Genomic DNA, 18110 nt, shown 5'->3' with positions numbered 1-18110 from the left:
ACCACGGAACTTTGCATCCAGATCACCTTGACGATACCAGAAAATCTGCAACAAACAGAAACTTATTTTTAAGAAATGATATACACATTCATTTGTACTACAGTATGTGCTGTAGTGTGTGTATACACACACACACACACACACACACACACACACATACATACATACATGTATAAACTTACCAGCACCAATACAGAGGAACAGATCATGAGGATGCAGACAACAAAAAATATATTTAATGCTGTTGGAGGAGGAGTAGGGAAGACAAATGAACTGATGACAGTTACCTGAAAAAGAGGATAAAATAGAGTACAGCTTGCAGTTTGCGGTTGGATGCAGTGATCAGTAATCAGTCATTGCAGATATATGTAGGGCCAACACCATAAAAACTTCTTTTTTTATTTTTATAAAAGGATCCTTCAATTCATTATGTAAGATTTAGATAGCCAAAACACTACTGCAAATACTTTGTGTGTGTGTGTGTGTGTGTGTGTGTGTGTGTGTGTGTGTGTGTGTGTGTGTGTGTGTGTGTGTGTGTGTGTGTGTGTGTGTGTGTGTGTGTGTGTGTGTGTGTGTGTGTGTGTGTGTGTGTGTGTGTGTGTGTGTGTGTGTGTGTTAAACCCTACGTTGTGGAGACAAAATGTACTGGACATTTTTTGGTCCCCACAAAGAAAACAGCTTATAAAAATGCAGAACGTTTTCTGTGATGGGGCAGGGATATGGTTAGGAGATTGAATACAGTTTGTATAAAAACCATTAAGTCTATGGAAAGTCCACATAAAAGAGTGTGAGTGTTTGGCCGGTCTGACACCACTTTAAAGCGCTAGTTTTAGGGTTAAGGATAGAATTAGGGTTAGGCACTAGTTGTTAAGGTTAAGGCTAGGGATTGCATGAATGTCCTCACAAAGATAGCCATACAAACGCATGTGCATGTGTGTGTGTCTGTGTGTAGTCACCAATACTCACTAGGAGTAAGAGAGATGCGAGTCCACCTAAAGCCAGGTTAAGAACTGTGTGCTTAAAGAAAACAGAAGTTGGCATGAACAAATACAGGCGCTTAAGTTGTCAATTTAACTAGTTATTTTTACTAGTCAAGTCAAGTCAAGTTTATTTGTATAGCGCTTTTCACAATACAGATTGTATCAAAGCAGCTTCACAGTATTAAATTTAAATAATACAACAAAGTTTACTTCAAGAGGAATTCACTGACCGACAAAATCAAATCAAATATCCCCAAAATATCCCCAACTGAGCAAGCCAAAGGCAACAGTGGCAAGGAACCGAAAAACTCCATCAAGTGACCTAATGGTGTCCTAAAACTCCATCAGGTGACCTAATGGAGAAGAAAAAAACCTTGGGAGAACCCAGGCTCAGTCGGGGGCCAGTTCTCCTCTGGCATTTATGAGCTAGAGGCCGGATTGTAGTTTGAACTGTGGGATTATATGAATGCCTGGCTGAAGAGATGCGACTTTAATCTAGTTTTAAACTGGGAGAGCGAGTCTGAGCAACGAACAGTATCAGGAAGACTATTCCAGAGTTTTGGAGCCAAATGTGAAAATGCTCTCCCTCCTTTGGTGGTTCTGAATATCCTAGGTATGACCAAAAGCCTTGAATTTAGTGATCTTAAAGAGCGCGATGGATTATAGGGCGATAGAAGATCCGTTAAATAGACTGGAGCTAAGCCGTTTAGGGCTTTATAAGTCAGTAGCAATACCTTGTAATTAATACGGAACTTTATAGGTAACCAATGCAGTGATGATAAAATCGGTGTTATATGATCATATTTTCTTGATCTCGTAAGAACTCTAGCGGCGGCATTTTGGACTAACTGTAGCTTGTTTATTGAGGATGCAGGACAACCAGCTAATAAGGCATTACAGTAATCCAGTCTCGAGGTCATGAATGCATGAACTAACTTTTCTGCATCAGAAACTGATAGCATATTACGTAGCTTAGCAATGTTTCTAAGGTGGAAAAAGGCTGTTTTTGTAACATATGAAATATGATTTTCAAAAGACAGGTTGCAATCGAGTATAACACCCAGGTCTTTTACTGTAGCGGATAAAGTAACAGGACATCCTATGATGTTAAAGTTGTATTGTGCGAGGTTTTGTGGGCGGTTTTTTGAACCGATAAGTATTACCCCTGTCTTGTCTGGATCTAATAAAAGAAAATTACGCGTCATCCAATCTTTTATATCTTTAACACACTCTGTCAATTTGGAAAATTTAGCGTTTTCATCCGGCCTTGATGAAATATATATTTGAGTGTCATCAGCATAACAATGGAAACTAATTCCATGTTTCCTTATAATATTTCCAAGTGGCATCATATATATTAAAAATAACAGAGGGCCTAATACAGATCCCTGCGGCACTCCATAGTTTACTGGAGTTATGATCGATTTTTCTCCATTTAAATAGACAAAATGGTAGCGGTCAGATAGGTATGATTTGAACCAGCTTAGTGCTTGTCCTTGAACACCAGTATAATTTTGTAGTCGATCTAAGAGTATTGTGTGATCTATAGTATCGAACGCAGCACTAAGATCAAGTAAAACTAGTATTGAGATACAGCCTTGGTCAGAAGCTAAAAGTAAATCATTTGTGATTTTAACGAGCGCAGTTTCAGTGCTATGATGCGGTCTGAATCCAGACTGAAACTTTTCATAGATATCATTTTGTTGCAAGAAAGAGCCCAGTTGAGCGGACACCACTTTTTCTAATATTTTAGACATAAATGGAAGATTTGAAATGGGTCTATAATTTGCTAGATTATTATGATCTAATTGCGGTTTCTTAATGAGAGGTTTTATAACTGCCAGTTTAAATGTTCTTGGAACATGACCTAGAGATAAAGACGAGTTAATAATATTGAGGAGAGGCTCTTCCACTACAGGTAACACTTCTTTCAGTAGTTTAGTTGGTATAGGATCTAATAAACATGTTGTTGTTTTAGATGAAGTGATAAGTTTCCACATCTTTCCGCCAGCAACATGGAGGACTTCAGCACACGCACCGATGGTGCGGACAACACGCTGTTTGGAGAGACTTTAACGCGGGTGAGAGAGGCAGCTTTACAATATTTAAAGTTCTGGTTGGCATGTTTTATTTGCATGCTGAAGTCCTCCATGTTGCTGGCGGGACTGAGAGGGATTCTGGTCATGAGGAGCGGATCATCTCCACATCTTACTACATCTTTCCATATAGGCCTATCCAAGTTCAGATTGTGCATACTCATTTATCCCTTTAATTCTGCTTCATAATGTAACACCTGCTCATGTGATTGTCTGACTTAAGCAAGTAAGCAATTAAAACCTATCTTTAAAAAAAATCATGTTTCTTCACCGCTGCTACTTAAACACTTAAAACTACTTTCTTTACTGGAATATAAAAAATAAAACATGCCAACCAGAACTTTAAATATTGTAAAGCTGCCTCTCTCACCCGCGTTAAAGTCTCTCCAAACAGCGTGTTGTCCGCACCATCGGTGCGTGTGCTGAAGTCCTCCATGTTGCTGGCGGGACTGAGAGGGATTCTGGTCATGAGGAGCGGATCATCTCTGAACCACACAACCTTCTGCACTCATGATCAGGCCTGAAAGGCCTTTCTCATTTCTCCACAAGCATAACATTCACTCATGCCTCTGGCCGAAGCAGCACAAAGGGAGTTATTTTATATTTGATCTTTTAATGGGACATAGGAAAACATTGTTAGAGGAAATGGTCATGAGGTTATTTTGTTATGGGAAATTACAGGAAATAATTTGATGGGTAACTTGCAAATCTTACATTTCAATTTATAAAGTGAAAATGGCAATTATTATGAATGAAACGGACGGGGCTTAGTGGCCCAGATGGGTTCTCTGATTTATGAGTGTCCAAACTTGGTCCTGGAGGGTCACTGTCCTGCAGAGTTTAGCTCCAACATGCCTCAACACACCTGAGACCTTGATTAAGGTTCAGGTGTGTTTAATTGGGGTTGGAGCTGAATTCCAGGAGCAGGATTGGACACCCCTGCTCTAACTCAGGTTAGATGGGTCGAAATTATCATAATAATCATCGCTTCAATGCCATTCATAAATCCTCTCCCATTGAGTCATGGGATAGTAGAGTCTCCATCATATGCACACTTCATGAACTCCCCGGATTGAGAACTGTGAATTACTGTGTAACTCTTGTCACATCCTGTTTTTCAGCTATACTGTAACCTTTTGTGAGACTTCTACACTAAACAAACAAACAAACAAAAAAACACATTATTAATCAGAATGATTTATTTATTTGATTTTAAACCAAAAAGTAAAAACCTTCATTATTGCACTGATAAACAAGGTGAATACAGGTAAGTAGGACATTTTGACATGGACATTGCTTTAAAATATGCCAAATGGCTAAGGCCTGCGCACAATATAATTTTAAATAGATACATATCTCCATTACATAATACAGTGTAAAAGTACAGAAATATGTAACACAAAAACCTAAGTGTCCGACTTTACTTGTATTCACCGTATTTCCAGTTTAGGTACCTGAACACAACCTTTATATTATTCACGTGTCTTTGCTAGAAAAACAACAATGCATAGGTTTACCAGGATTGTGTCAAATGGTATATTATACATTTAATTCAGATTTGTTATAGCTAGTAGCAAATTGTATATAGCTAGGTCATTTCTTCATTTGAAAACAAATAATTAGTCAAAGAAAACTGAAAGCAATCCCTTTGAAGCAAACAGATCAATGGTCCAAGATGGACAGTCAGTGCATTCAAATGAACATACTATAGATGTTAAAAGTTAAGTCAAGTTGTCATATAAGCTACGACTCATTACATGCAAAAGGTCTCTTAAACCTTTTACTGTAAATCTCAAATATCTACAGCAAAATAATGATATACAGTTGTGTATTTCAAGATAGCCATTTTGAGGTCCGAAGTACAGGAGCTTCACATTGTATTGCAACAAACCAAATCGGTTACATATCAACAGATTGTATGTAGTATTACACATCCTCAACACGCCAGTGGTATGGTCTTCATTAAATGTAGTCACATAAATATTTCAACAGACTAAAGAGGTTTGAGAAACAATCAAATTTTGCGACCTAGAACAGTCAAACCAGGCACTTCAGGCAATTTCTAATGTTTGATGAGACAGGTGATGGCCGTTCAGAGTTCACATTTTGGCCTTTAGAGGCACCATGTTGAGAGACATCACAAAGTTCTCTAGGGTGGCCAGGTATTCCTGAGGATGTGTGCGCAGATGACCTGCATGAACAGACTCTTTCCACTTCTTGATCTCGACAGATAGGCCTCGATTCCTCCATAACTCCACCATCTTCTCCACGCTCTTGTAATCGCACATTGCATCGTTCTCAGAGTAAAAGAAGAGAGCAGGTGCCATCACAGGAGTGTTCCAGAAAATGTTGATCGCCGAGTTAAAGTAGTCAACCGTCTGGTGTTTAAAGACACGGAAGTACAGAAGGCCAGCCGTTCTCACAAGACCCTCCATCCGGGGAAATATGGTTTTACCCAGACCTGGAAAACAAACCCAAAATAATCAAAGCAAAAGATTTCAGGGACAACTAATTCTAGTTCATCAGGATAAATTTATCTCTGAAGTTTTTTAGGCCTTGTGTAGTTTGAATACTTGAGGCGTTTGAAAAGAAATTGGATGTTTGAAAGCTACATGGTTGCAAGTGTTGCTATGTGGTAGGCAGATAAATATACAGACACAGACATACAAATACCGTTCAAAAGTTTGGGGTCACATTAAATTGATCAAAAGTGACAGTAAAGACATTTATTTTGTTAAAAAAGATTTATATTTCAAATAAATGCTGTTCTCTCTACTCATCATAGAATCCTGAAAAAAAATGTATCACCATTTCCACAGCAAAATGTTTTTTCAACATTGATAATAGTAACAAATGTTTTAATCAGCATATTAGAATGATTTCTGAAGGATCATGTGACACTGAAGACTGGAGTAATGCTATAATAAAACTAATATTATAATAAAATATTTATTTTAAATTGTAAGAATTTTTCACAATATTACAGGTTTTTTTTACCAAAGTTTTGTAGCCTTGGTGAGTATAAGAGGCTTCTTTCAATCAAATTAAAAAATTCGTACCAACTTTACATTTTTAAAAAGTAGTATTAATCTCCAGATTGAGTCAAAATGTTTTAAGGTTTTTACAAGCAGAAGTGTTATGCACTGCAATTTACATAAACAATTATGTACATTGTATTTTATTTTTGATGAGGTAGTACCAAACTTTTATTTTACAAGCATGATATTTCTACATCCTAACTTTAGGGATATATAAAGTTTTATTTATATGAGAAGGTATATTGCTTTTAATTAAGTTTGAAATCAAACCTGACAATAAAACATGATACTGTCTGAGTAATCATGTACCCTATAATTACTAGCAGAGGCTGACTGATTTATATAGTCCATGACCCCACATTTGGTCATAGTGCCAACTTCAAGTCTCCAGTACGTTAGTTAACCATCTGTTATGGGGGTTGCTCTACTACAGGAACAACACTCCTACACAGACATATTAAATCACAAACACATTTACAGTGTGAATTTACTTTAATCAGCTTATTTGAATGCAGTATTAGAATGATTTTTGAAGGATCATGTGACACTGAAGACTGGAGTAATGATGCTGAAAATTCAGCTTTACAATCACAGAAATAAATTACATTTTAAAATGAATTAAAATAGAAAATAGTTATTTTAATTTGTAATACATTTGTAATATTGTAGTAGATACCATGAATTTATGTAGCTATTATGTCATTTATTATACATGAAAAAAAATGTGTAATGTGAATGTGAAAATGCAGATCAGGATGTAAGCCAAAACAAGTCAAAAAGTGAAAGATTTGTTTGTACAACTGTAGAGTTTGAATGTTTAACATTATCACTTGAATTTACAGCACAAATAATATACATAATATAAAAATAGTCATAACATGATGCAAGATTCTGATCACACCATCCACCCCAAAGTGTTAGCAGTGCAGACTGAAAGGATTATATATGAACATACTTTACATTGCAATCTCTGTACATACCGTTGGCCATATGGTCCAGTGATCCCATGACCAGGCTGTCGTAGATATGACCCCTGATCCTGTTTGTCAGGCCTTGGTAACGCTGGGTATCTTTGGCCACATGAACAAGCACCTGAGTAAACGTATATCCCCCTATGGAGAAAGCATGGACCAGTAGGGGGCGCTGTGAGAAGCGCTCGCTTTCTAATAATTCCAGCACACGGCCACCGTACTCCAACCCCCAACGGGGCCACAAGAACTCGCTCACTTCGCTTTCCTCTACGAGCACATCAAAGCCTGTGCGAAAGTAAATCTCACAGTACTTGGCAATGGCTTGCGGTCTGGAGCCCAGCCACGGCAGTAACAGCAATATAGGTTTAGGGGGACCAGGTGAAAAGCTAGCCGTAGGAGTCCCATCGACGTCACTGGCGAAGAAGGTGATGCGTTTACTGATCTTGTGCGCAGTGACCCCAGCCATGGGGACCGCTCTGGAACACATGACACCAGGTGAGCTAAAGAAAGAGCACAGTGGAAACAACAGCAGTTAATTTTTACAAAACTTCACAGCTGGCTCCAACTTACTCACGTATCCTCGGCCGCCACAGAAATCTGCCCAAAGACACCTGAATTCTAGAAATCTGCCGCTTCAGGAAAAATCTAATCTTCTGGATGAACGACATGCTGTATTGCCTGAATCCTTGCATTTGTCTGAATCAGTTAAAACAGTGCGTTTCAAAGCCCCGCTCCTCTTAATAAATGCTGTAGAAGTATTGTTCATTGTTTGTTAATGTATTGTAGACTAATGTAGTTAAGTAATGTTAACAAAAGTATTTTTTTATCCTTTTTTTGCATACACTTTAAACATATTCTAGCCAGATTCGTGAGAAATTGTAATCAATTGTACATAATTATTTATAGCAAAATAGCAATAATTCATCTATGCTGATACAATTTGAACCTAAACCTAATTTTATGTATATTTTACCTACTTATTTTGGCAAAAAGGGGAAATGTGTGAGGGGAAATACAATTTTGTTACAGATTAAGCTTTTTGTAAGCTTTCCTTGTTCTAGCTTGTACTATTCAGGGCAATTTTTTAAACTTTGTATTATTAGCACTTCTCGTGATTATTGCCCCTTTAAGATCACTTGTTGCAATTCTCGTTTGTAAGTCACCTTAGGATAAAAATGTATGCTAAATAAATAAATTAAATGTAAGTGTAATAGGCAATAATACATTTAAATGCAATAAAAATTAAATAAAAATAAATTAAGGTTTTGTTTGATTCAGGTTGTACAACATCATTTGACTTCATTTCATACCAAGTATTACAAAACACCAAGAAAGTGTGTAGATGTCAAAATTACCATTCTTTAGATGTAAATTGTTTTAAATGCACATTTAAAAGCAGATTAAAATGGTCTATCAAAAAAAAAAAAAAAAGATCACAAACACATATTAACACACTTACCGTCATAAAGTAAAACTCACAGTCAGCTGAACAGCTAGTTTCAAACTCAAAAGTGATCCGTCCGTACTCACTGCCAGATGTTCCTTGAACAGACATGGGCAACCTGATAGGAACAATACAGACTCATTATTACACAGAGAGCAGAGGTTATGTAAGGAAATACTTGTAATATCAACTCACACAGCAGAGGTACACTGTTTAACCATGCTAGCCACAAGTTTTTAATGAGCTATAATGAACGTAACATGCTGTGGGCGGCACTTGAATAGTGTGGCTACGAGTAGGAGGACAAGTAGCCTACTTGAAGACTCACTTGAATCCAGGCACTCTGAGAGTTAATATGAGATAATCATTATCCGAACGACCTGATCCTGATTGTAAGTGATCACCCGCTACCTCCCAACCTAAAAGACACAAAATGTAGAAAAAAAGATATGAAGGTATCATGCACAAATGTGAAGAACATGTAGAATGTACAGAAAAGTCCATTTGTAATTAGTGACGCAACAGCGACATCTAGCAGCAAAAATAAGCATTACAACCATATGCTGTAAAATACCACAGCATTCTTGTGTAATCTCTCACCATTCAAGCCATCGCAATTGTTGTTGGCCACGTTGAAGCATGATGACTTCATGTTGGCAGGCAGCACGTTCCACCACTTGTACTCAAACCCGAGGACAGGCTCCGTGCCAGCTGGACAAGACTGGCATGCTACAGATGCCACACAATCCATGTTTAATATCTTTGGCTATGTAATTAAAATGATGTGCATGCTTCTGAAATGATCATGTTTCATATGCCCTTCTTAAGATGTTTGGACGATTTATCACCTTTGACTCCATCAGAGTAAGTCCCGGGTGGGCAGGGAGAACAGGTGGCAGTGTGGTTGTTATAGAAACCGGGATTACAGGGTGGACACGGCTTAAGCTGACCAGAAGGTGGCAGTTTTACTGCACCTGCAGCATCCTCCAAACAAATCCGAGGCTCTAGCCACTTATACACGACCCGAGTCTATGAGAGAGACAGCAGCATTTATCTATTCAATTAGTTACTTAAAATATTAATAAAAGAATCATTTCAATTTATTACACTGATAGTTGTTTTGTGCGTGTATATATATATATGGTACAACGAGGCTAAAGGCACACCTTAAGGAAAATAATAGTGTAAGATTGCAGGAAAAAAAAAAAAGGAAGAAAAAAATTGAAATAACATCAAATGTGTGAGGTGGGCCTTTTACCCCACACACGGGGTAAAAGACACACCTGCATGGGGCAAAAGGCAAAGTATATTTACACATATGCTTTAGCTAAAATAATGTGTTTTTAATAATGTCTTAGTTAACACTTGTTCAAAAACAATCACTTTAGCAAAGTTTGTACTATTTTCGGTTTATTTAGATAAATAAATGAATTCATTTAATAAAGCTTTACAGTAGTAACAATAAATATTATATTTTATTATATGATATGATTAATATCATATTTTTAATGATGGCTTCATCATAAATGGTGATTATCTCTAAGGTGGACACCCAACTTGATATGATATTTTCCATTTGCCGACATGAGTTAGACGGTTAGATTCAGATGATAAAGAGCTATTTATTATCATGTTAATTATTGTGCCTTTCACCCCAACAGCAGGGGTGCCTTTTACCCCAAAAACCATACTTTTACATATTCTTCTGTTATTGAAAAACTGTTGCTTTAAAGGGATAGTTCACTTTGAAATTAAATTTTGGTATGTTTTAGCTTACCTCAAGGGCATCCAAGATGTAGGTGTCTTTTTTTCCGCAGTAGTTTCAATTTTGATATTTTTAGGTCAAACCGTTCTTGTCTGTCAGTCATATAATGCGACATCTAGTGTATATATCTATACCCGCCCGCGCTCTCAGATCATTTGGACGCAGCTGTGTTCAAGAGGTAAAAACGATATAAATACTGTTCGTTTTCTCACACAAACCGCTCGTTTCGGGTGTTTGGTGTTTTATGCCCCCAATGGTGCCTTCCAGGCAGCGAGGGGATGGGAAGGTTTAAGGTTGAGGGTAGGGTTAGCTGCCTCTAAGGAGCCATTGGGGGCTTAAAACACCATCGAGCCTCGTTTCGTGTCTTGGGCCATCAATGTGTACTTACGATGGGGAATTGTTTAATTTGGACGATGGGGAATTGTTTTAATTTGGACTCTGTGCATGCTCTTTGAGACAGTGACCATCGACCTGCATTATATGACTGACAGACAGGAACGGTTTTACCTAAAAATATCAAAATTGAAACTACTGCGGAAAAAAAGACACCTACATCTTGGATGCCCTTGAGGTAAGCTAAAACATACCAAAATTTTATTTCAAAGTGAACTATCCCTTTAATCACCTTGAACAAAACTGAAAATCATTAACAAGACCTTAGTCTCAAAATAGTCAATTTTATCGATTCTCATTTGCTACATAAAAAAAACCCATTAAATATTAGATCAAATTAGCGCACAATCAACTTTGCATTGCTATCCGCGATCAAGGCAAGGATCAGCCAAATTCCCAAAAGCATCATCAAAAACGGTTGAGAGTCAAATGCGCCTTTTACCCCAGTACGCCTGTGTGTGTGTGTGTACGTGTACCTTTCCATCCTTATCACAGGTACTGTAGGTCTGGATGTAGTCTTTCTTTGAGCATGGAGGTTTACTTTTGCACATGGCAGAACCTTCTACTGTTAAAATTACAGAAGAATCATATCTCACATTACACCAAGGACAATAACTATAAAGATAATAAATATATAGTTCTAGACATAAAAGAATAGTCCAAACCACAACTATAATGATAACGGCACAGAGAAACAATATCGTTGGCACAACTTTCAGAAGGTTTTTTTTTATTTTTTTTTAGCTCGAGCATTTAAAGCGGCAGACAACAAAGCTGCAATGCACGCTTAGAATAAACATAATATTGCCCGCTGGTGTGGATACTAGTTATCCTTATTAGTGTGAATGGGCAAAACCATTAAAAGTTAATATGATGTGTGAGAGAGAGCATGTTTGAGGATGCCATAAGTGTGGAGGAAGATGTTATACTGGACTGATTATGTTTAAGAGTTTTTCCTAATTGCGGGGTTATTATTACTCAGTCCACATTAGCTATGTGAATCTTTGGGTTGATAGCTAACATATTCGATTTACAATTCATTTAGGTTCAATTCAAAAGTGATTTTTGGAAATTCAGAATTTAAATTAAAAAAAGAATTTAAAAAACAAATTAAAATAAATAATAATTATTTGAATATACAGTGTATAACACACACACTCATATATATACACGTGTTTTTTTTAAAGTCCTACTACAACCACATCTGCATTTTTTAGAAAACAGCCTATATGGTATTTAAATGCCTGTATGAACTTACAGGCGTAGTGCGTTTTTGTGTTGCAAGTTGTGCAGGAGCTGGCCCCTCGGCCAGAGTATGTGTCCCGTGGACAGGGTGCACAGGAGGAGGAGCCTGGGGTGCGACTGAAAGTCCCAGGCTTACATGGAAAACACTCTGAGGTGTACGCCACACCTGAGAAAGAAAAATTACGTCATAATCTTTCAATGAGGAGCATTTTTTTTATTAAAATGGAAAAACATGCACTCCTAGGAAGCGCACCCTCACCTTCTATCTGTATGTTCTTCAGGAGAATTGGTTTGACTGCTTTAGAGCCGAGAGTGACTCCAGTAGTTCTCCAGTACAGGATATTAGTGCCAGAATTCAGGTTAACCTGATCATATGAGAAAGATTTCATATAGATATTACTTGAATACAGTAAAGATGACTTATTTGGGCACTGAGTGTTTTTGAGCAATGATAAACAATTGCAAACTGAAAATTACTACTGTATGTACAATAACAAACTTTTTATTTAGAAATTCACACTTATTCAGCAAGGATACATTAAATTGATTCCATTTCAAATACATTCAGTTCTTTTAAACTTTCTATTCATCCAAAAATTATTAAACAATTCAATACAGTTTTAACAAAATATGTATATTGATAATATTAATAATAAATATGTCTTGAGCAACAAATCAGGATTTTAGAATGCTTTCTGAAAGATCATGTGACACTGAAGACTGGAGTAATGATGCTGAAAATTCTGCTTTGTGTATATTGCATATACACTCACCTAAAGGATTATTAGGAACACCTGTTCAATTTCTCATTAATGCAATTATCTAATCAACCAATCACATGGCAGTTGCTTCAATGCATTTAGGGGTGTGGTCCTGGTCAAGACAATCTCCTGAACTCCAAACTGAATGTCAGAATGGGAAAGAAAGGTGATTTAAGCAATTTTGAGCGTGGCATGGTTGTTGGTGCCAGACGGGCCGGTCTGAGTATTTCACAATCTGCTCAGTTACTGGGATTTTCACATCAGAGACACAGTACACTCATCCCTGTTGGACTCCAGATACGAGCCCTGAGCAACCCACTTTGCACTAAAAGCATACAAATACACAAGGCACACACACTATGGTGACTATAGTCTTGATATGCATAACAGGATACATTTTAAAAAAAAAGATTGTTTAATACTTGAATTGTTTCATCTCTCTGGAAGTGTGTGCATGCCTGCACGAATAGGTCTTAGTGCATGCTTTAATCTGAACGTGTTCTGATTTAATATCAAATAAATAAAATAAAGGGATACAAATAAAGGGGCAAAAATCAAGTGCTTTGATGAGAACCAAAAAATGAGAACTTTGATTGGGAACAGTCATTTTGGATACATCTGACTAGCTATGAGTACAACTGAAAATGATATGCACATTCTACATTATGTATGTGCATTAGGATTTTAGTATTACTCTATTTAGTGTTCCACCAATTTTAGTGTTCCACCAATGAAGATAATGAATTCTTCTCAATACCTTTTAAACACCAAATATAGAAAGCAAAAATGGTATACAGTGGGAAGAACAAGTATTTGACACACTGCCGATTTTGCAGGTTTTCCCACTTACACAGCATGTAGAGGTCTGTAATTTTTATCATAGGTACTTTTCAACTGTGAGAGACGGAATCTAAAACAAAAATCCAGAAAATCACATTGTATGATTTAAATAATTAATTTGCATTTTATTGCATGACATAACCAGTAAGAATTCCGGCTCTCACAGACCTGTTAGTTTTTCTTTAAGAAAAGAGAAAAAGAGAGCCTCCTGCTCTCCACTCATTACCTGTATTAACTGCACCTGTTTGAACTCGTTACCTGTATAAAAGACACCTGTCCACACACTCAATCATACAGACTCCAACCTCTCAACAATGGCCAAGACCAGAGAGCTGTGCAAGGACATCAGGGATAAAATTGTAGACCTGCACAAGGCTGGGATGGGCTACAGGACAATAGGCAAGCAGCTTGGTGAGAAGGCAACAACTGTTGGCGCATTTATTAGAAAATGGAAGAAGTTCAAGATGACGGTCAATCTCCCTCGGTCTGGGGCACCATGCAAGATCTCACCTCGTGGGGCATCAGTGATCATGAGGAAGGTGAGGGATCAGCCCAGGGGCTCGTTCTTCGTACGTTGCTTATTACATCCGAGATCAAATGACACATCCAAGATGATATCATCGTGCTAATCATGATCTGGCTAACTCGGTTCTTCGAACACACTTGCCGGATATGATTAGTATCGCTGGATTGAGTTATCTGAGATAATTGCGCGTTCATGCGCTGGTTGAAAAGGGGATATGTATCGATAGTAGAAACATTGATCAGGAACGCTGCTATTGGCTGCTCAGCGTGGCCAAAGAGCGCGCTCAGTTTTTCTCCTCAGCAGAGCAAGAACTAATAGTCGAAGTTTATTCGGAATTTTAATGTTTAATCAAAACGCCAGGGAACACCTCAAAGTCTGCAAAAGCCAGGAGAGAGGGCTGGCAAAAAGTAGCAGACAATTTAAATCCGTTAAAAGTGTTTTTATCACTTATTAGCCTATATTTTTGTATTTTAATAATTGCATAATTACTTTGTTCATTGTAATGTCAGTCACCACAATAGAACATGGGAACAAACAAAAGTGAAGTACAAAAATATTCTACATAATGGTAATTATTAATTATATTATAGTCTCTTTTATAAAAGACACTGTTAAATAAATGGTTGTCTGTTTATAAACGCAACCAAGAAAAAGGCTGAGAAAAAAGAAAGAAAAGATCTTAGTAGCCTACACTGTAAAATAATTTTTGCTGCATTAAATTAAGGCTGTATAGTCATTTCAACTGTTAAGTCTTGAGTAATGATGAATTGCTTTGACTTGTGAAAGTGAAAACTGATAAACTTATGTTAATGTAAAAATATTTTTCCCGAGTGTAGTTCATTGTAATGACATTGTGTTTTCCTCTTTTGTGCACTTTTACATAATACACCAACACTTGTATCTGTTCCCAAGAAAGTGGTGGCTGAAATATGTGCAGTAAGTGGACATTTTCTAACTTTCCAAAGGAAAGAAAGTATAAGACTTAGTAATGTCCATTTGTTTCCATTGTATTGGACAGTGAATAAACCCTCTCAGATAACTGTCATGGAGGAACTAGCCTACCTGCAAGTGCATAAAGAACTTTACTTAATTTATACTTGTATGCTTTATGGCTGCAATATAAGTTGCAGGATTCCACATCTACAGAAAGGCCTACAGAAGAGTCTGCACAGACAGAGGAGACATAGGCCTACAGGTGGGCAGTGTATAGCCAACTTTTCCTTTTTATTTGTTGCATGAGGCATGTGTCTAATATCTCTTGTTGCAGGCACTTGACCACTGGCTTTTCTTTACAAAGAACAATTGAAATAAAACTCAAGGAACTAAGCATATTTGTCTTTTATTAAACATTTAATGAAAAGATTTTTTTTTTTTTTGCAATGTTGTGTAATATGGCACATGCAACAATGTCACAGGCCCTGTCAGGTGTGCAACCCTCAGACTTATCAGACACTGAAATCTTCCCTTTAGTTAGCCAAAGTTCATTTCATTGTGTGCCCTTGTCCTGGCTAGAGCTGCATTGTAACTGGTTTGGGTCAGGGAATGGGGTCATAAAACACCTGTCTGCAGGCAGGAACATGTCATAATCACCTATGAAGAAATGCAGTTCTGTTAGGATCAGCATAAGTGTATGTAATACAGTGAGCTTGATATTTAATTGTGGAACTTTCCTTACCACTTTCAAATAATGTGCATAAATGTGAATTTCTGAAAATTCTTAAGTCATGCATAGTTCCTGGCCATTTTGCTTTCACATTTGTGATATGGAAGATTTTAGTCAACTGCCTTTTTTAAATTTGATATAATATTATTAATCTGGAATATTAAGAATCCCAATAGTAACTGGGCTGCACATTTACATTGTGAACCCCCTTTCTGTTCACATAATCCCCTTCATTGAGGCCTTGATGGCAGTCTATGGTAGCCTATAGTCTATGGTACCAATCACGTTAGTGAAGCCTGAGTGACATATACTGTAATCGGCATGGTCATGATGGCATGATCTTCATAAAAAATTATGATAGCCAAAAAAAAAAAAAAAAAAACTGCTTTAAAAAAAACTGCTTTACAACATTGGGTCTTAAGTGGCTTGGAAATGCCACAAAAAAACCTAAAACTGTTTTTTAAACCTAAAAGCGCCAGGTAAACTCCGAATGACACGACAGACAGCACTTAACATCAAGTTCTCCGCATCTCCAATAGTGTAAAGGAAAGAGCCACTCGCAAATAATCTTAGGCCAATGCTAACAGTTTGTGCTGTAGTTAAAGCCAGACTCCGACAAGTCGAAAATAAATGTGCGTTTCCAACAATTTTATAATGTAAACGACAATCTCACGAGTCACGAAAAAAAATATACATCTCAGAAAGTGCGCTATCGTGCTGCGCTGGACTTCCCCATGGACTTCCCATATCAGCTCCGCTTATGAAGCCGCAGTCTAATCCTGTTTACATGAAATAAGCCTGCTCCCGAGCAGGTTCAAGTTTGCGCACCTGTTGCTATAACAGCAAGTCCAGGATGAGCGTCGAAGAACCAAACAATCCAAGATCATGCCAAATCGTCAACAATCAAATCCAGCTAACTGAGTTAGCGACGTACGAAGAACGAGCCCCAGAACTACACGGCAGCACCTGGTCAATGACCTGAAGAGAGCTGGGACCACAGTCTCAAAGAAAACCATTAGTAACACACTACGCCGTCATGGATTAAAATCCTGCAGCGCACACAAGGTCCCCCTGCTCAAGCCAGAGCATGTCCAGGCCCGTCTGAAGTTTGCCAATGACCACCTGGATGATCCAGAGGAGGAATGGGAGAAGGTCATGTGGTCTGATGAGACAAAAATAGAGCTTTTTGGTACGAACTCCACTCGCCGTGTTTGGAGGAAGAAGAAGGATGAGTACAACCCCAAGAACACCATCCCAACCGTGAAGCATGGAGGTGGAAACATCATTCTTTGGGGATGCTTTTCTGCAAAGGGGAAGGGACGACTGCACCGTATTGAGGGGAGGATGGATGGGGCCATGTATCGCGAGATCTTGGCCAACAACCTCCTTCCCTCAGTAAGAGCATTGAAGATGGGTCGTGGCTGGGTCTTCCAGCATGACAACGACCCGAAAACACACAGCCAGGGCAACTAAGGAGTGGCTCCGTAAGAAGCATCTCAAGGTCCTGGAGTGGCCTAGCCAGTCTCCAGACCTGAACCCAATAGAAAATCTTTGGAGGAAGCTGAAAGTCCGTATTGCCCAGCGACAGCCCCGAAACCTGAAGGATCTGGAGAAGGTCTGTATGAAGGAGTGGGCTAAAATCCCTGCTGCAGTGTGTGCAAACCTGGTCAAGAACGACAGGAAACGTATGATCTCTGTAATTGCAAACAAAGGTTTCTGTACCAAATATTAAGTTCTGCTTTTCTGATGGATCAAATACTTATGTCATGCAATAAAATGCAAATTAATTACTTAAATCAAACAATGTGATTTTCAGGATTTTTGTTCAAAATTGAAGAGTACCTATGATAAAAATTTGACTTCTACATGCTTTGTAAGTGGGAAAACCTGCAAAATAGGCAGTGTATCAAATACTTGTTCTCCCCACTGTATCTCCTTTTTATTATTTCTTTAACTTAGAATTAACCTTGTTCTGTGTCTGTTTGCTCCATGGTCCTTTTTATTTACAAGAGAGATGGAATTCTTATACTTAAGGACTATACATAAATGTGATATTTCAAAGGTATCTGAAATTGTGTGATGTATTTTGTTGAAAGAAAGAAAGAAAGAAAGAAAGAAAGAGAAAGAAAGAAAGAAAGAAAGAAAGAAAGAAAGAGAAAGAAAGAAAGAAAGAAAGAGAAAGAGAAAGAAAGAAAGAAAGAAAGAAAGAAAGAAAGAAAGAAAGAAAGAAAGAAAGAAAGAAAGAAAAAGCATTTCAATATGTTCCACTCCGAATTTCCGCTTCAATAAGAAATATACTACAACGAAAAGAAAAACAAATTGGAGAAGTCATTCATTTATAAAAGATTGTTTTGAAGACCCCAAAGTAACTCACCTCTTGCAGGTGGA

General features: G+C 37.7%; 1 protein-coding gene, 1 long non-coding RNA gene and 1 pseudogene across 6 annotated transcripts; 1 reads left to right on the top strand and 2 right to left on the bottom strand.

Annotated features, from left to right (window-relative positions):
- Positions 1-3: 3 nt before the first annotated feature.
- Positions 4-3633, bottom strand: LOC309492040 (transmembrane protein 243-like; annotated as a pseudogene). Its single transcript has 4 exons — positions 3447-3633; positions 967-1062; positions 183-287; positions 4-45 (listed from the first exon to the last, which is right to left on the bottom strand). The product of its transcript is annotated as a transmembrane protein 243-like (transcript).
- A 624-nt stretch (positions 3634-4257) lies between these two features.
- Positions 4258-17768, bottom strand: LOC309492038 (endosome/lysosome-associated apoptosis and autophagy regulator family member 2-like). 4 transcript variants are annotated; one of them, XM_082191050.1, is made up of 9 exons: positions 14044-17768; positions 12192-12297; positions 11946-12098; positions 11164-11252; positions 9378-9558; positions 9130-9258; positions 8858-8948; positions 8545-8647; positions 7386-7585 (listed from the first exon to the last, which is right to left on the bottom strand). In XM_082191050.1, exons 1-9 carry the CDS (start codon positions 14053-14055, stop codon positions 7520-7522), a joined length of 930 nt encoding a protein of 309 aa, XP_082047176.1. In that variant the 5' UTR covers positions 14056-17768; the 3' UTR covers positions 7386-7519. The 4 variants fall into 4 exon arrangements, with proteins under 4 accessions (XP_082047177.1, XP_082047174.1, XP_082047176.1 ...); XM_082191049.1 differs by lacking the exon at positions 14044-17768 and having other exon boundaries at positions 12192-13556; XM_082191051.1 differs by lacking the exons at positions 9130-9258; positions 9378-9558; positions 11164-11252; ... (1 more) ...; positions 12192-12297; positions 14044-17768 and adding an exon at positions 4258-5537 and having other exon boundaries at positions 7095-7585; positions 8858-8896.
- LOC309492039 lies at positions 8238-8516 on the top strand. The gene is made up of 2 exons (XR_014203411.1): positions 8238-8363; positions 8417-8516. It is a non-coding gene; the product is annotated as an uncharacterized lncRNA (long non-coding RNA).
- Positions 17769-18110: the final 342 nt, after the last annotated feature.

The sequence above is a fragment of the Leuciscus leuciscus genome (genome assembly GCF_965113295.1).
Source record: "Leuciscus leuciscus genome assembly, contig: HAP1_SCAFFOLD_864, whole genome shotgun sequence".
NCBI lineage: Eukaryota > Metazoa > Chordata > Actinopteri > Cypriniformes > Leuciscidae > Leuciscus > Leuciscus leuciscus.
Note: the sequence above shows the minus strand (reverse complement) of the source record. Positions and strands in the feature narration are given on the sequence as shown.